Raw genomic sequence first — 18841 nt, forward strand, 5'->3', positions numbered from 1 at the left:
TACACAGTTCAGAAAAAAAGCCCATCCTCAAAACAATTAACACTGTCTCTGTTATTAAAACCTTGTTACAGACATTAAGCATGTATCTCACAGATAATTCTGTCTTGGGACCATGAGGATCTTTCCACACATTTAAAGTGATGTTCTGGACCAGGTCCAAGTATCTCTATTACTCTGCTTAAGATGATAGTGGCCATGGGTGGGAGTGGACCTCATCAGAAACCCGCAGAGTAATCTTATTAATGGATGCAACACTGCAGTGCATCTGGAGCCAGCTCCTCTTTGCCTAATGAAGAATGTTAAAAAGATGCTATTCGGAGATGCATCAAAGTCTCACTAATTAATATGTCAGTTTTTTTTTTGGATTTTATCTCCATGTTTTACTTCATGTTAAACACTAGGGAAAGAAACTGCAAAAGAGCAAAGAATGCCAAATTTGTTTGTCCTCCAAGTATTGATCCTTAACATTTATTTATACTTTTTTATTAGGATTCGAAATAGAAAAGGCACTTACTGCATTGAAATACAATAAGCATAACAAAGTGCACAGAGTCCAAGCTTAAATACTGTCCGTGGGAGCTATTTTGGGTAACATTGTCATGTAACATTGCCATGCAGTGCGGCTTATGTATACAGAGGCTGTTTCAGTACAGGATGATGCTATAGGATTACTCTTCCTGCTAGTATATCAGTATTGTATATCATTTCATTTGAATATTTATTTCTTGTACAACTCAAGCAACTCAAAATTACTGTTGACCATAGTGTAATTATAACATTCTTTAAAATACTTACCTTTTCTAATGAATCAAAAATGTGTCAGTCTCGCTGTCTACTAAAAAATCAGTATCTCCATTTTTGTTGATTTTTAGTTTACTGCATAGTTTGAACACACAAACTGTCCCTTCCCCCATGTTAAAATATCTTGATACATAAACCAATAGAAATTCTCCTGAAATACACTTTACAGCGACATTTTGAACAGCGACATTTTGAACAGCGACATTTTGATCAAAGAGAATGTTTTACTCTAGGCAAACAATTTACATCTCTCTAAGCTGTACACAATCATTTAGGAGAATGAGAACTGGATAGCATGGGATACATTTTATACCATATGTAAGAAAGGCCCAAAGAAGAACAAGTAGAAGAATTTCACAGCACCACGTACTTTTTCTGTTTCTGCTGGATGGATGGAGATCTGAAGAGAAAAGTGGACATTTCACATCTCATTCATTTACAGCACAGAGTGGCAAAATCACTCAGAGACGTACTGCCTCTACATCTTCTTTCTCTAATGATTCAGTAAGACAGAGACAAGTGAAGGCTACAGAATGAATGTAGTGCTCTCTTTCTCTCTCTCTCTCCCTCTCTGTCTCCCTCTCTCTCTCTCTCTCTCTCTCTCTCTATCGGCCCCTCTCTCTTTCTCTCTCTCTCTCTCTCTATCGGCCCCTCTCTCTTTCTCTCTCTCTCTCTCTCTCTCTCTCTCTCTCTCTCTCTCTCCCTTTGGCTGTCTTTGTGAATTCGTGACTGAGCCATTCTGTTAATCTGACAAACCCTATCCTGCTGGCACGAGTTCTGCTTGAGTTGGCAAGGGCATCCAGATAGAGGTACTGTCAGTCACCCCATGCTCATGAAATTTTAGCCATAGATAGATAGACCTTTCTATCCATTATACATGAATGATATGACATTGCAATAATTGTCTCCCATCCCTTCTTTGTGTTTTAAATGGGTGTGCAGATACAGTCTCAAAAAGATTCAGTTCAATGGTAAGATGCTAATGATCATCTTTGGGAGGAACCTTCCTCCTGCCATCATAAAATAGCTTACACTGGAACACCATTTTAAATGTATGTTTCGTTGTGATACATTGACATATGCCAATGTATAAAATGTTATTGGTACTGAAACAGTGGTACAATTAATTACTGTAGGTTCAGTGTAACTGGATGAGATGTACTTTGCAGAGAGTTTGAGTGTTTAGATGGACTCAGCAATAAAACGGTCTGAGGGACAGAAACGTGCAGTGTCTGTTCTTCTCTTTCAAGACATGACTAAGAGAATCTGTAACAGATATCCCTTTAATCTGTACTGCTACTTTGAAAACACCCTCTCATCCTCCCAGAGGCTAATCAATATTTGGGTGACTTTCAAATTCTCCTCATATTATGAGAGATTCACTGTGTACAATCAGCAGTTCTGTGACCTGGTCAAAACCTTTGCTGTGTAAGTGTTTAAACGCATATAAATAAGGAATATTTAAAGAACCTTAATAATAATAAGTTGCCATTACCAGTGAGTTCCATTTAAAGCAACAGTATGGAGCATGTGTACCTTAAAATAACACCTTCAACATCAACTTGTAACAGTGAGACATGCATTAATGTCATTGCAAACTCCCAAGAGCTGTATAACTTTGCTTAACCTGATTTATACTGGTGTAAAATCCTGTAATATTACTCTACTTCCTCAGGCCATGTGCTTCTTTTTGTGACAGTTCTGGATCTGTCAGATTAAACAGAAATGCATGTTTAATCTAGGGAGGCTCAAACCAGAAATTAAACTTCCTGATTGCAGCTGATTCTATAATTCTGCTTTAAAATCATGACAATAAACATTATAGAATCTGTGACATATCAATATCACTGCATTAAAGGATATAATCTGTCACAATATTCTGTGACAATTTGTTTTAAGTTTTCTGATCAATTTAAACCATTATAACCATTAGACTTTATGCACCTAACATTCTTAAAAATACATTTCTCCTCAAGTGTTTTCTTTTTTTAGGACCTTTCTCAACAAAACATATATAAAAAATTATTAGGAAGAATTTTAACCCAAATGTTTTGTACTAACTAGTAACTTTCTTCAAGTATGCAACTTTTTGAGGTGTGAAATCTCAGCATGATCAACAGCGTATCATGCATATATCCATGTGTTAAAAATTGGATAATGAATCATAAATCCTATGGTTAATAACTGAGTAATAAGACTAGAATTTGTATGGTTAAAAGTGCTGTTTTTTTCTGGGCATTAGCAAGAAGCTGAGCGAAGCATTGACGAATGGCGCTTTCCCTTCTTAACTCAGTTAAACAGAATGGAACTGCACAGACTAAGCAGTTTGAAATCTTTGGCTGTGTTCTCGTAGCTGCCGAGCACTGCTGCAGATGTGAGTGTGTGTGTGTGTGTGTGTGTGTGTGTGAGTGTGTATATGTGCCTGACAGGGATGTTGGGTGCCGAGTCAGATCCCCTGGGTTGGGAATAAAGGTGGGGGGTTGAAGTGGGTATGGGGTGGGGCAAGTTAGATGAATGTGTCTGAGTGTGTGTGTGCGCGCGCGTGTGTGTGCGCGCACCCCTGAGATGGTACACTGTTTGCTTACTCTGCAAGAGCTCAGGTCTCTCCGTCCTTTCTTTCCTCTCCATCCTGCCGAGGAGCCTCAGTGAGAGGCGAACCAGCTCCAGTGCTGAGGGTCTCTCCTCCAGTCCCCCCCAGCAGCCCTCTGCCCTGGGACACACAGAGGCAGAGGGGGGACACCAGACCAGGTGACCTCTACACACACCAACTTTCAAACTGAGCATAATGCAAGAGGCAAGACTGTGTGTGGAAGCCATGGCTCTCAGGTTACTCAGGAGGCATAAGATTACTGAGGGAGAGCTTTAACCGGTCCCAGGGCTGGAGGGATCTGATTGTAAGGCAGGCTGAGGGGGAGAAAAGGAGAGAGAAAGAGAGAGAGAGAGAGTGAGTGAGTATGAGAGAAAGAAAGAGAGGGTGAGAGAGAGACCCAAAGCACCTGGAGCTACAAGCTGGTACAGAAGAGCTCAGACCAGGGGACGCCCCGGTGAGTATTATTCTTTAGACCCCACCCTGTCTGAAAGTGTGGAAGTGAGTGTGCTTGTTTGCATGTATCCGCTCTCCAAAAACAAACACATGTATCTCAAAATGGGCAACTTTACCTTGTAAAAACTTACAAAAACTTACTACGACTTTTATGTTTGGAGACTTTTTAAAAATATTTTTTTATTCATTTTAGAGCATATAGAGCACTTAAAATTCTGTTAAAATGCTCTTAAAATGCTCTTAGAATGTAGTCTTTGTGCAGATGCATGGTGTTTTGTTTGTGGACTGCATGGATGTTCTGGAATTGAAAGACTGATGAATTTTGCCTTGCTGTAGTGCATCATATGATATGGCATCAAATTCATTCTGGAAGGATTCACCCAGTCCACTTTTAGTTTGATACCCAATTTTGTACTGTATTTACTGAATTCTTATTAATATAATGAGGATGTTGGTTCAAAAGCCTTCTTATGAAGTTATGAGTTATCTTCTTTTGTTATTTTAAAGTTTGTATAAGTTGTGTAAAGCAGTTGTTTTATATATTGTGTCAAAATTTCATGATAAATAGGATTATAGAGATGCTTCAAATTGTGGGACTTTTTACACTGAGTGACATTGAAACATTTAGAAGGTTTTTCCTCCTACTGTACAGTTACAGTTTTAACAATACATATTTTTTTTATGACAGCAAAGATGTTTTTCTAACGAGAGCTCAGTTTCCTAAAACTGTGGCCACAGAATTAATCTAAAATATATTTACATTCTTAACAGATGTTAAGTAAGAATATGATACACAGTATATGGTACTAGGAATAGGCTTTTTGCATTTATTGCACTGTATATATATATAGTAGTATATATATAGTAGTTGTTAATTGCATAATTGCATATCTTTGTAGTGTACTTTCTCAATGACAACAATTAGACACTAAGCTAATCTACAGTATGTGTTAAACTGCCTTTAAAGCACTCTCCTAATAGTTTTAGTTTATTAGATCCTAAATTTTGTGACCATATTAAAACCTTTAGTTTAATATTGAATTAAATAAAATTGAATTGAAAGTATCAAGTACAAGCATAAGAAACAAAGGCACAATTTAAAATTTCATTCTTCTCAGATTTCTATACCCCCCTCTTTTAGGCTATAACCCTGGCCTTTAGCACAAATGATAAACATGACAAATGATGTAAGAGCCTGCAAGTTCTAACCGTCCTCTATGGTGCAGCAGTGAATGTAGAGTCAGCAAATAATACCAGATGTGGCCAGTACAAAAACAATGGATTTATCCTTGTGCTGTATCTAGGGAAACTTTCTCATCATTTTATGGTCCTTCCATTCTGACACACACACACACACACACACATGAACCCACAAAGGGGTATAGATAGTGTTTCTATACATTTTTACATCTTCAGCATTTTTTGCAGAACAGGCATGCTGTGGGATAAAGATAGATGCTGCTGTCACCTTCCTCATCCTCTTCTTGTAAACCTGGTGAACTCTTCATGTGAACATGACAAGTAGAATTCAATAAACCTGCGTACCGTTCGATTTTTGAGATAACTAGAGCATTTAGTAAACTCACATAATTAAAAACAGCTCCTAATGAGCCTGATGAAGACAAAATAAAAGCAGACCAGCCATGCTGCTGTCAGATATTCACGTACACGTACACATATCCTGGAAGGACTGTTTTTGCCTTAATAATCAACTATTTTGTAACCATTTTTAAAGGTAAAAAGATTATTCACAAACTTATGGTTTATAAAAAATAATATTATAGAATATAAATAAGGACCTTTTGCAGCACCTTTATTTTAAACAGTGCATTTTATCTCCATTTCTGTCGATTTTTAGTTTAATACATAATTTAAACTCACAAACTGTTCTTTGCACTGTGTCAGAATTTCTTAATGAATGGACCAATAGAAATTCAATAAAATTACCTGAAATAAATGCTTTTTACATTAACTTCCAATTAGGCTATTAATAAGTTTTCTCTCTTTTGTAAAGTTGCTGTTTTGGAGATACTTGTTTATCATTGCACAGCAATGACATGAAAGTCGCATTTGATAGTCATATGGCCAGTCTGGTTTTATTTAGTTTGATTTCAGGTTTCGAGAACATTCTCAGAGCTCTGTTTGATTAAGTGTCTGTAGAGTATGAAGTGTCTTTTTGCTTTGTAAGATTTAGTTTCCTACAAAACCTAGCACACCCAGAAACTTCCAGAATTAGGTTATGTTCCCCACACAGACAAAATATCTGGGCTCTATATAATGTACTCTCACTGGGCAGCGAAGAGAGACTAAAAATAACCATCAACTTAACAAACAAATCAGCAGATTTAAATATATTGTAAAATACTATTGGTTATTGCTAATTGATTGCCATTAGATGATATTTGGTAACGAAAATAAACAAAAACAAATTACCTTTTTGTTTTCAACAAAATCTATTGAGTTTAAAATGAAATGTTGAAATGGTCTTTTTTATTTTACATTTGATCACACCTTTTTTAAAATACATATTAGTTTTATTTCCAACAACAAAACAAGATCGTTAACAAACACTGTACCTCATGAAACAGGAGTTTTAAAAACATGGCAACATAATCTGACTCCAAATTGATTTCCCATACCTGAGAAACACCGTGAAATTAGTTTATGCCGTAACAGCACACACTTTTTTCAGTCTGTTGTGTTTTACCGAAAAATAGCAAGCTCAGGACATTCTGTGCAACTGTACACCAAGAATAAACAGACATGCATTTTTGCTAACAACAAATAAACGAAGCTAAATCTTTTTTTGCCCACGTTCAAAAACCGCATGAGCACATGAAACTACAACGTCTGTGTAATTCACCTTTCAGACTACTACAGTGGAAAGGACAGGCCCTGCTGTATACCAATAGGGTCAGTGGAATATCACACAGAGCGAAGGTGAGAGGTGTCAGGTGCATTGCTGCGCAGTGTCTCTGCACAAGTTGTCATGGAGCCAGTGGCTTTTCTCTTTAGTTGCCGCTGGTTTTGCGGTGTCAAATGGTAAGCGGGCTAGCTGTTTAAGTCCTCTGTTTAGTCTATGGTTACCTGTCTACACTAAACTCTCTGGAAAATTGATGGCTGATAATAAGGCACCTGAACTGGACCGTCAGTGCTCTCACCTTTGACTTTGGCTGAGGTGGACCTCAAATGGGACGGCATTAGAGAAGTGACAGTAGCTCTGCTTTATTGTTGTCTGAAGTCAGTAGAAAGTACTGTTAGTAAAGTAAATGTAAGTACAGCTGTTTGTATGTACAAAATTATACAGAATTACTGAACATTTTGGGAATGGAAAACTGTATGTCTGTATCCAAGAAATGGACGCAGTGGAGTGATTACTTGAGATTTCATCTGTACAGATTTTTCGGAGGACATGGCAACCAGAAGAAGCTAACTGGTCAGGAATGCCATAATCAGAATGAATATTACTATTAAAAAGAAATTTATTTATATAAATCTAAAGGATAAATCAGTGAAACATAGCAATAACAACAAACAAGACTAGTGCATTTCCTGAAAAAGAAAATAGAATAGTTGAGCGAGGGACCAAAGCTGGAGGTACAAGGGATGCAAAACATGAAAAATAGAACAGTGCTCTTTAGTATGTCTGTGGACTAAAGCTTAAAGCCCTGCTGTGAAGGAGTGCATGCAGTTTAGTGTCTGTCTTTGTCCATAGAGGAAATCTGAGTGAGAGTAACATGAGATGAAAATAATATGATTATGGTGATGAAGAAATTATTGCGGGTCAAAAAAACTTTGAATTCGTTCTCAAGGGCCTGCCCTGAATGATTAACTCTGAAACGGTGTGAATCAGTCAAGTAGAAGTACAGTATAAAAATCAAATGCTAGCAAAGTTTTTAATGGAAAAACTTGCACCCAATTAAAAAGTTGTATACATGCCCATATCACACAATCAAACCGAATAAGTGAGTTGGAATGGAGTTAAAATAGTATAAAGCAGATAACAATATATTAACTAAAGCAATGGGCAACCATAATAAACATATAAATAAGATAGCACAGCATCATTTATTTAACATATTGTAAAAGCAGAAAGAGTTAGTCATTTTAAATACTAAACCTCTAAATAGTCACATTTTGACAGAATAAACTTGTCACACATCTCTGTTGTTGATATCACCATGTGCCATGTGCTTCACATTTCCTTACTGAGTTCAGTAATGCAGCAGCTTTACTGTTCTTGGAAGCCAGAAAATGTTTCCATTCTGTACTGGAATACTTGACATTACATTCCCAAATATTTGAAAGATTTTACCATTTCTCCAATGTTATGTGGTACCTGTTGGCATACATATAATTGCACGCTTTGCAGCACTTTACTCATAATTTGAGATATTACTGTATTCTTTAAATTGCTTCACATTTACTGGTACATAAAATAAGCTGTTCCACCTGCAACTACCACACACTGCATGTTTACAAGCATTTTGGTTTTATCTCTACCCTTGGTTATGCAGTTTGCATTGACTTAGAACGTTTCATTTGAACTCCACTCAGACGTCCACCTGTACCAGCTGGGCAGTGACACAGCTGTTCTGTTCTCTTTGTCTTTGTCTGCAGATCAGGTGACGGTGTCTTGGGAATCATCTCTCTGCTACAGAACAAGTCAGAACAAGCCTGGATTCCTCCCTGAGCCTGCTGCCATCTGAACTGTACAGTGAACAGGCTGGCCAGTGCTCGTGGTTACCCCTTGGTCATTCATCCTGGGTTAGACAGCTCCCCTGGGTTAGCACCCCGTGGAGGGGAGGGAGGCAATGGAGGTTCCTCTTGTCAACTTTGAGAACCTGGATGACATCGGAATCAACCTTGGAGACCCCAGCGATTCGGGATATCCCACCTCACCAGTTTCGGAGGCTCCGGAAGCAATCCAGATGACACCTGGAATGAATTCACCAACGCACTCACCACAGAGGCACAGGCAGCCTGGGAACGCACCCCAGTCTCCCTCAACGCTCACGAAGAAAGGGACATCGAGCTGCAACAGTCTCATCTCTAGCTGGAAAGTACTTATGAACAGCGAAGGCAGTCCAAGCGAGGCTCTTTTAGGAAAAGTGGCCAAGGACTGCTGTGAGGACTTGTTTGGGGAAAAGCAGAAACATGAGGAGGGTGACCAGAGGGTAGTCATCAACGTCTCAGGAATGATGTATGAGACGACACTCAAAACCCTTAACCAGTTCCCTGACACTCTGCTCGGGGACCCTAAGAGACGGATTGACTATTTCGATCCAATGAAAAACGAGTATTTTTTTGATCGCAATCGTCCCAGTTTTGATGGAATCCTGTACTTCTATCAGTCTGGTGGCAAGATCCGCAGACCAGCAAATGTGCCGTTGGATGTTTTTGCGGATGAGATTGTGTTCTACCGGCTGGGTCACGAGGTGATGGAACAGTTCAGGGAGGACGAAGGTTTCATTAAGGAGCCTGAGCCTCAGTTACCAACAAGTGAGCTCCACCGTCAGTTCTGGCTCCTGTTTGAGTACCCAGAGAGCTCTAGTGCAGCCAGAGCCGTGGCTGTAGTATCTGTTCTGGTCATCACTATCTCCATCTGTATCTTCTGCCTTGAGACTCTTCCAGAGTTCCGCGATGATCGAGAATTCTCTCATGAAATTGTCAACTTGACCCGTAGCGTTAATGGCACACTCCTGTCCACAAACCCTATGACTAAGACACGGGAGTCTGCCTTCACAGACCCCTTTTTTGTAGTAGAAAGTGTCTGTATAGTCTGGTTCTGCTTTGAAGTAGGAGTGCGCTTCGTTGTGTGCCCCAGCAAAAGTGATTTCTTCAGCAACATCATGAACATGATTGACATAGTCTCCATCATGCCCTACTTCATCACTGTGATCACTGAGCTGATGGCCACTCAAGATGAAAATGAAGCAGCTAATCAGAACATGTCTCTTGCCACTCTGCGAGTCATTAGGCTGGTGAGAGTCTTCAGGATCTTTAAGCTCTCACGTCACTCCAAGGGACTGCAGATCCTTGGACAGACACTGAAGGCCAGTATGAGGGAGCTCGGCTTGCTCATCTTTTTCCTCTTCATCGGAGTCATCCTCTTCTCCAGTGCCATTTACTTTGCTGAGGTTGACGAACCCGAAACACAATTTGTGAGCATCCCAGAGGGTTTCTGGTGGGCTGTGGTTACCATGACTACAGTTGGCTATGGTGACATGTGCCCAGTCACCTTAGGGGGTAAGATGGTGGGCATTCTCTGTGCCATCGCTGGAGTGCTGACAATTGCTCTTCCTGTTCCTGTTATTGTTTCCAATTTCAACTATTTCTACCACCGTGAAACAGAGCAGGCAGAGAAGCAAGTCATGGAGGCAGCTGCAGAGGCTGCTGCAAACCAGAAAAATTCAGATGAGAAATATGAGAGCAACTACTCTCTGGACAAGAGCAACGGGAATTGGCAGACTGAGAAAAACGGCATTCCTTGAGAAATGCAGTGCTGCTGAATCTAGCATGACTAGCAATAATAAGACTGAGCAACAATGCACTTAGAGAGCGTCATTTTTTGGGGGGGTCGACGAATCGCAATGTAGATTTCCATGTATGTATTTAATGCTATGCACATGATGACAGTACCTTTTGTGCTAAGTGCTGTCATATTATGAAACCTCATGAATGATGCAGATCTGGCCAAAGGTGGCAGGAAACACCTCAGAAATGTAACTATGCTGCACTTCAAAACCTTTCGTGAAGATCTGCCACATAAAGGGTCTGTGGGAGACTGTCAAATACTTTTTAATAGGAGTTTCATTTTAATGCTTTCTATGCAGTTTGACAGCAAAAGAGACTATAAATGCCGAACCAAAAAAAAAAAAAACAACAGTCAGAAGTAGAAAGTGACTTACACTACATTTTGTGAGAAACCTGCTTGCAATTGCCTGAAGCATTTAATTTAGCAGAATTCAGGTGTTAGTTTTGCAAATCCCCTCAAATGAGCGGCAGGGAAGCATGATTCTGCACTCTAAGCCTCCTCTCACCACTGCACTTTGCTGAACATGTCATTCCTTTAGAGTTTCTTGCTGACACCACCTTTGACATTGCTGCTTGTGGAAAGAAAAAGCTTACCTCAAACTACCATCCATCGTTCAATGTCACTAAATGTGTCCTCTACAATGTCTTACCTGCTAGTTATCATATCATACATAATCAGGCCTGCTTTTAAATACTGTATCTAAAGCATACTGCTGTGCTATATTTACACGACCCACTCTGTCACAGCAGCATCTGCTGGTTGTCCCACATTTATACAGGTGTTGCTATTCATAACAACAATTACTTAAACATGAACAGCAGCAGCCTGTAGCCTGGAAGGCTTCAAAATTTACATGGCATTACTTCTAGCAACTAGTGTTAATTGCACACAGTGAAGAGTTCTTGATGTAAATCACCTCTCAGCTGTGCCACGCACCATATCATCTCTCTTCTTAAAATTTAAAGATACAGTATATACTGTATAAACGAGCACTCAACATTTAATAAGATGTAATTCAAATAATGTAGGTTTTGATATTTATAATAGATCTCTAGCAATACAGTACACACATATTAGTTAATAGAACACTGGCCTCCATGCACACAGATATGGCTGAATAACGCACATCTTGCATGAGGTTATCTCCGTTAGTGATACGCTTACAGAATTAACTTAGATCCAATATACGATACAATACGATATAGTAGAAAAGGTTTATTTAGTCTTAAGCCACATGGGAAGCAGATGTGGCCTCTATTAACTGCATTGCAAAGTTGTATTTAGCTGATCTGAGTAGGTGTTCTTATGACAGACAGCATGATAGCACTGTGCATGGTGTTACACACTGAAAAAAAAAACCAAGCCATGAACATTTTAAAAATGTTAATAAAAAGAGATATGTATTGTTTGCAATAATGTGACTTTTTATCATCAATTTGTCATGCCGTACAGACAATAGATATAAAAACAGTTATAGACACTCATGCAGGTGTCGTTTTACCCGATACTTTGTTGTCCCGATTCCTATAACATGTGGCGGTTTGGTTCAACTTTTTAAATGTATTTTAATTTTTTAAAGACAGCACATGTTACTTATTGCTGTTTGTGGTCACACTTTGCAAAATGTTTGATTATGCATAGCCTCCAAAACCCTTTAAACAACTTACTGACTTTTAACTATGCACTTACCAGAAACTGGAACTCCTTTTTAATTATTTTCATACTGTATTGTCTCAGACTTGCACATTTTATGTTTTTAAAAATATTAAAGCATTTATATGCATACATGTTGAAGATAAAGCAATATAACACAGCACTTTTAAGGGCTACAATTAATGTTTTCCATTAATAATTGAGTCATTTATACCAGCAGTTAATAATACACTATATGGACAAAAGTTTTGTGGGACACCTGTTCATTCATTGTTATGTTCTCAATTAAGGGTATTAAAAAGAGTTTATGCTGTATTTGGTTGGAGTTACTGTCTATACTGTCCAGGGATGGCTTTGTACTAGATTCTGAAGCACTGATGTGACAACTTGATTGCAATCAGTGACAAGAGTGTTAGCGAGGTCGGGATGTTGGATGATCACCCAACTCATCCCAAAAGTATTGGATGGAGCACCATCATTCCAAAGAACACAGTTTTTTTTTCAATGCTTGGGGGCTTTACAGCCCTCTAGCCCATGCCTGGAACTAGACACAGTGCCAATAGGCTCATATTAATCTGCACCATTAGTCAGAGTCCTATTCTTTAGGAAATATTTTTCCACACTGACTAGACAATCTGTGTCAGCAATGGGTTCAGTTTTAAATATCTAAGATAATTTATCCGAATGGGTATCCCCGAACATTTGAACATGTAGTGTACTTTAAATAAATACAGTACTTAACTAAAACACTGAATTAATATATTTATGATGCAGCTCCTTGGGATTATATATAAAAAAAACAAAAATAACTATAACAATGCATGACAAACCATGACATATTCAGACATCACTGCAAAGATTGTAAGGTTCTCTGAGTGTCTCAGTTCACAGTATATTCTCTGCCATGTCAATTTGACAAAACAAAACACTCATGCATGCATTTTATGTCAAAACGTGTCAATATCTACAAATGTATTTATAATCATTCCATTGTTGCAAGCCTTGAAGAGATGCCTTTGAATTCTCAGTTCAATAACAGAAATGACACAAGGGTATGATAGTGTAGGGCCTAGAATTTGCAGTAGCATTTAGTATGTCATGAATGTATGCAATGGCTGTATAAATTTGATCATATAAGCACTATATTTTATTCATGATATTCTGAGTGCCTTTTATTAAACATTTATCCTGTTTAGAAGGCTCCTCGTTTGTTTTTTGGCAGAGAGTTTATGCATGGTGAAGTGTTGGAGAACAAAACTGCTGCTGTTTATTTGTTGTGCAGTTGTTTCATCAACTCTTCTGATTTTCTGATTTTATCATCTCCATACATCTCTTTAATCTGGCAGTTCAGTCATTCAATGCAAGACACCACACTGTCCTATCAGTGAGTAATGGAGTCATCTGATGTTCAGTTAAGGCTCCGGTTATGTCATGGATCACTGGATTTAAACAGCATTGAGAGCTTGCTGGACTGTATTGGGAATTATGTGGAAAACAAGAACTCACTTGCTGTAGGAGGTGTGTGGACAGCCATGAAGAATGTGTGGGAAACAGCTCATTTAGATCATTTCGAGGACAAATCGATGGAAGGCAGTCATCAGTGCCAGAGGAGGACATACAGAACAGTGATAGAGCCTCTTTTTGTTTTTGTGTCATTGATTTATTTTTTTTGGGTGCATATCAGTGATTAACAAAAAAAATTAAACTTTTCTTTTTGACTTACAATATCTTAAAATGATGACTGGAAAAAGTGGATACATTTAATGCATACCCAAGTTAAATATTGAAAATTCATTGGAACAATGACTGCAATAAAATTAAAACTAGTCTAGCAAGGAACAGCTTGATACAGAGTACAAAAGTACCCCCATTTGTATCCCCACACCTTGTTTTGAGTGTCACTCTTCCTAATAAAACTGAGTTACAAGGGCATGATTTTTGGGTTTGACCAAAAAGGTGAATTGTATTAAAAATTCAGGACATGTTTTCCTGATTTGCCTTTATACTATGAAAAAAATGGTATTCAAAAATGACATTTGCCATTTCTGAAAACCATGGATTTTCGCACCTTTGCAATTTTCCAATTTGCAGATCAATACATAAAATATACCACAAAATTAAATAGTTTAATTTATTATGGCACTATTCTTCATATAAAGCATAAAAATCACTTATAACATGTCTCTGTAGCCAGCTAGCTAAACAGACAAACTTACAATTGGAAATTTGGCTAGCTAGTTACTGAGATGCATTAATTGCTTTTGTTTATGCAATAATAATAGGCCATGATGCGTCATTTCAAAACTACATTAAACTAGGATAATTTTAACAAAGAAAATACTTCATTTGTGGGTTTATTTGGCCTTTTGTGGTGCGCAACTTGACAGTGATTTTTTGTAACCCAATGTTTGGAGGGTGCCTTTGAAAAATTATAATGTGAATGCACAAAATGAAAGGACAGGGCAAAGTGATTGGGCAGTCTGAAATAAAATTGTAAAACTCAGCAGTAAGACTTAACTTGATCGTGGTTTCCCCTCATGAACCTCATATAGAGAACAATCTATTCAAAGGCTTTATTTATAACATGGCTTATTGAATTTTAAAACTGTATGTTAAAGTGTTGCTACTAAAAATTACTGACAATAATCCATCCAACCTTTATCTAAAGTATTCTCAATACTTAGTAATAATTGAATAAACCTAACTAACTAGTCATCTGCTTGCTGAGAGGAAGACTGGAACCAGGGTCTAGGATTTTTTTGGCACGCTGTGTGGATTTTATCAGTGACAGAGACAAAACACAGCTTTGGTGTACAATGAGTGAGCATTAATCTTTTATTACACATTGTGCATCTCTGTATGCCTCTGTGTGCGTGAATTAATCCCAGAGATCTCATTGTGAGAGAGAAGCATTGCTGGTAAAGGTCAGCAGCTTTTGAATGCCATTCTGTGGACAGAGTACCTGCATCAACATGAGCGCAAAAAAAAATCCAGTCTGTTTCCATAGAATCATGAAAACTGTCCACTGCTACCTCATTTTTGAGTGGCATTTCTATCAAGTTCAGCTAAATACTCTTTAGTGGCCTTTTCTCTAGCTGTCTTGAATTTTCCTGGTGCTGGTGAAATAGAAAACCCACATCTGAACTTGCCCAGCAGCTGACATCGCAGTTTTTTCTTCCTGAACCCTATTTTGATTGGGGCGCAGAGCTTGCCTTCATTGCACATATACTATAGCCTTCAGCCATTGACTGAGACTGTGTGACTTTGCTGAGGCAGTATGTTTCGATCTGGGTTTTGCATTACATTTATGACAGTCCAACTGATGCCCAGATGAAGAAAATTCAATCGCAAGCAGGATTTAGTTTCGTTTCGGTACCTTTTTCCTTTAATGTGAAGAATAAAAGCCTTATTTTAAACGTAATGGTTGATAAAAGCTGGTGCATGATGAAATAAATAAATGCTTTTTATGACATAATGATGATAGGCAGCTGTGGGAAAGATATTCTATTGATGTGTCTGTTTCATTTATGTGAGGTCAATGTACTCATATAAACTCATGTTTAGTAAACCCCTCTATCTCAACAAGTATCTGGACACCCTACCCCTATATGTTAACACATAAAATGAAGGGATAGGGTTAAATGATAGGAGCAATCTGAAATAAAACAACAAAGCTCAGCAGTAAGATATGAGAAACAGCAATGCAGTCCAGGTGCTGAACCAACAGATCAGCTCTTGGAAAAGCATGAGATTGGAGTTTGGATTTTTTAAAGCTGTGTTTTTCTCTCAGTGACTGTATATGAAGAACAATCTATTCAAAATTTCTATTTTTGACGTCACTCCAAATCCAACAAAGTTCAGTGATAAACAGGGTTTACCTTCCTCACCTTACCTTCTTTTCACCTATCTTTGAATGTTATGGCAGGAATGGTGATACAGGCTGATAAATGATATATTAATAAAATGCATTGTAACAAATTAAATATATTGACAGAGCAATTATAGTGATGTGCCTGATTCATTCATGTGCAGTCTATGTACTAGTTTGAATCAATTAAATGTAATAAATTATATATATTTTACTGACTCATATTAGCCATATTTTATTGGGCAGTAGTTTATTCATTTTATTGGGTCTCCTTTTGCTCATTCATGTTTTTCTTCATAAAATCTCCAACAGAACATCAATGTCAGAATTATTGTAGGGACAGTATAATCTTGAATTGAAGATATCCCAAAAAAGAAAACATTGGTGAATGTTAGAATCAACATTAAAATGCAGGGACAGATTTTGAAAAGGAAATTCTTCTGAAATTTCTAATTTCTAGAAAAAGGCCATTTTTCTTCAACAGCTTAAAATATTAAAAAGAAATTGCTATCAATGTTTCTGAAAGTGATATAAAAAAACAACAACAATTGTTTATTTGTTTCATATAAAAGCCTGGTTGTCAAAGAAATTACAACTTTAAAACTGTAAACCCTAAAACTGTAAATTTGAAGGTCATTCACAATTACAGGTCTTTAAAACAAATTGTGTATATGGAACCAATATTGGTTCCTTAATGTCATCTCGTAAAGGAACTTTTACAGCACAAGCAAATGTAGAATGATTATTTTCAGACATTCTCAAATCATTAAAATAAAGAACAATGTCTGTTTGACATTTACTCATGAGGAACGTCCCTGTCTGAAGGTGAAAGTGCAGCACGGGTTATGAAAAATTGACCACTGGGACAGCAACGCTACCCTGTAGTATTTATATGATATGTAAGAGAATGCTGCGAGAATATTTCGGTTATGTAAGACGGTGTGTAGGCAGGCAGTCATTTCAGTGGGCAGTCCTTAAGTGACAGATATTTGAGCGGTGTCATTTCAGCAGCTACTCACTTTTTCCTCTGAGGCTGTGTTCAGACTGCCAATCCAAATCTGATTTTTAGTATATCTAGATTGTATATAGATGGATTTTAATAGTATGGACAATCGGAAACAACATAAAATTTGAGCAAATCAGATCCAAATCACAGTTGAAGATGATTTGAAATTATGAGATTAATTAACAGATTTGTACAGATTAATTTTGAATGCCATTCTGTAGATGGAGTTCCTGCATCAGCATGAATGAAGAGTTAATCAATAACACCAACCTTATTACCATAGCAAACTGTGCAAATATGTTTGTGATGTTCAGACAGGCAAATCTGATCTTATTCCTTTGCAAATAACAGAACTGACAGTAATCTCGACAGAACTGACAAAGAGACAAATTCTATATGCCTGCAGTCTGAACATAGAATAAGTGTATTTTAAGTAAAAAGGTTTTCTCCTCTTTTTTTTGAGGGCAAAGTCATAATCTAAACGTTACTATCCAAGGTATGCTAGATTATAGGTAAAAAAAAAATAGTGGAATGTTCTTATATATACATATTTACTCATTGTAAAAATGTGTTTCTTTCATTCTCACAATCAAAACTCCTTTTCTCCAGCATCTCTCACAGTGTAATAAAATAAAAACAATAATAAATCAAGACTATACCTGTTTGTTGTGTCCACAATACATCTAAATGGTTCCAAAAGGAATGTATGTGAACTGGGGGTGATGGAATGGCCCTGTGGTGACCCTTAGCCTCGGCCAGGCACGTTGAGCTTTATCTCTAGAACCCGACACTGAGCTGATAGCCCCTGTTAGGGCCAATTAGGAAAGTGGAGAAAAGAAAAAAAGCACGCAAGCACACGTAATCACTTTAATACGCTACCACCACACTCCTCCTTCTCATATACTTAACTGGCCAGGTGCACCACGGGGTCAGCCTCGGGACGGAGAGACGTGCTTATCAACAATTAATGACCAGCCATTTTGTTCTAGTCTTGCAGTGTTTAGGGCGGCTGGGTCTGTCTACTTCTGAGGCTGGAAAACTTTACTCTCTCATTAAGGGCGCAGAAAGACTGATTACATCTACAAGAGGCAGAAAGTGACAGATACTGGCCTTTATAACCCTGACACGGTGCAATTTGCTCTTTCACACAATGCTGATTACTAAAGCAACTGAAGTGTGCTAACTGAGCACTGTTTAAGGTGATCAGAGATTTAGCCTTTTCAGTCTCGATTAGTCTGAATTAGAAGTGTATGGAGGGAGGAGCATGTTTTATTATATAGATATATAGCACATGAATAAATAGTGACTCACCATGTTTCTTGTATGAATGTATATTGTACATAAAAGTAAGTTTTAACTTTTTATAAAATGTCCTTCGAACTAATAATATTTTGTTTGATTTCTGATTTTTAAAATAATTTAGAATAATCGTAATACTTTTATTCAGTGAGCACTGTATACAATCACTGTTGTACCTCTACCATAATTAGACTTTACAGGAGAAAGAAAAACTTTGCACAGGCTCAAAAGTAATTAGACAAACTCACGTCATTATAAGGACTATTTTTAAGTCTTGGATGCAAATCCTTTGCAATCAATAACTGTCTGAAGTCCAAATGCTCAGTTTACTCCCCTGAGATGTTGTACCATGATTTTACTACAGCTGCCTTCAGTGTCTGCTTGTTTCTGTGTCTTTGAGTAAAAAGCTGATTAAATGTGTTAAAGTTACATCATCCAATGATTGAGATATTTAAGTTATTTAATTTGGGTTATGCAAACAAATTCCATTCTATGATATTTCACAGCATTTGACTGATTATGAGCAGAAAGTCCAGTTGTATACAGATTAGAATGTTTCCTTATTCTTCTATCAACGTCCATAATAACAGCAATAAACACCAGATACCAAGTTTTATTCATTTTTCCCAATGC

At 37.6% G+C, this 18841-nt stretch overlaps 1 protein-coding gene across 1 annotated transcript; it reads left to right on the forward strand.

Moving 5' to 3' along the window:
* The first annotated feature begins 3432 nt into the window (after positions 1–3432).
* Positions 3433–12167, forward strand: LOC103030365 (potassium voltage-gated channel subfamily A member 10). The gene is made up of 2 exons (XM_007253339.4): positions 3433–3845; positions 8465–12167. The coding sequence occupies exon 2, from the start codon at positions 8659–8661 to the stop codon at positions 10336–10338; it is 1680 nt and encodes a 559-aa protein (XP_007253401.2). The 5' UTR covers positions 3433–3845; positions 8465–8658; the 3' UTR covers positions 10339–12167.
* Positions 12168–18841: the final 6674 nt, after the last annotated feature.

Source organism: Astyanax mexicanus, chromosome 5 (assembly GCF_023375975.1).
Source record: "Astyanax mexicanus isolate ESR-SI-001 chromosome 5, AstMex3_surface, whole genome shotgun sequence".
Taxonomy (NCBI): domain Eukaryota; kingdom Metazoa; phylum Chordata; class Actinopteri; order Characiformes; family Acestrorhamphidae; genus Astyanax; species Astyanax mexicanus.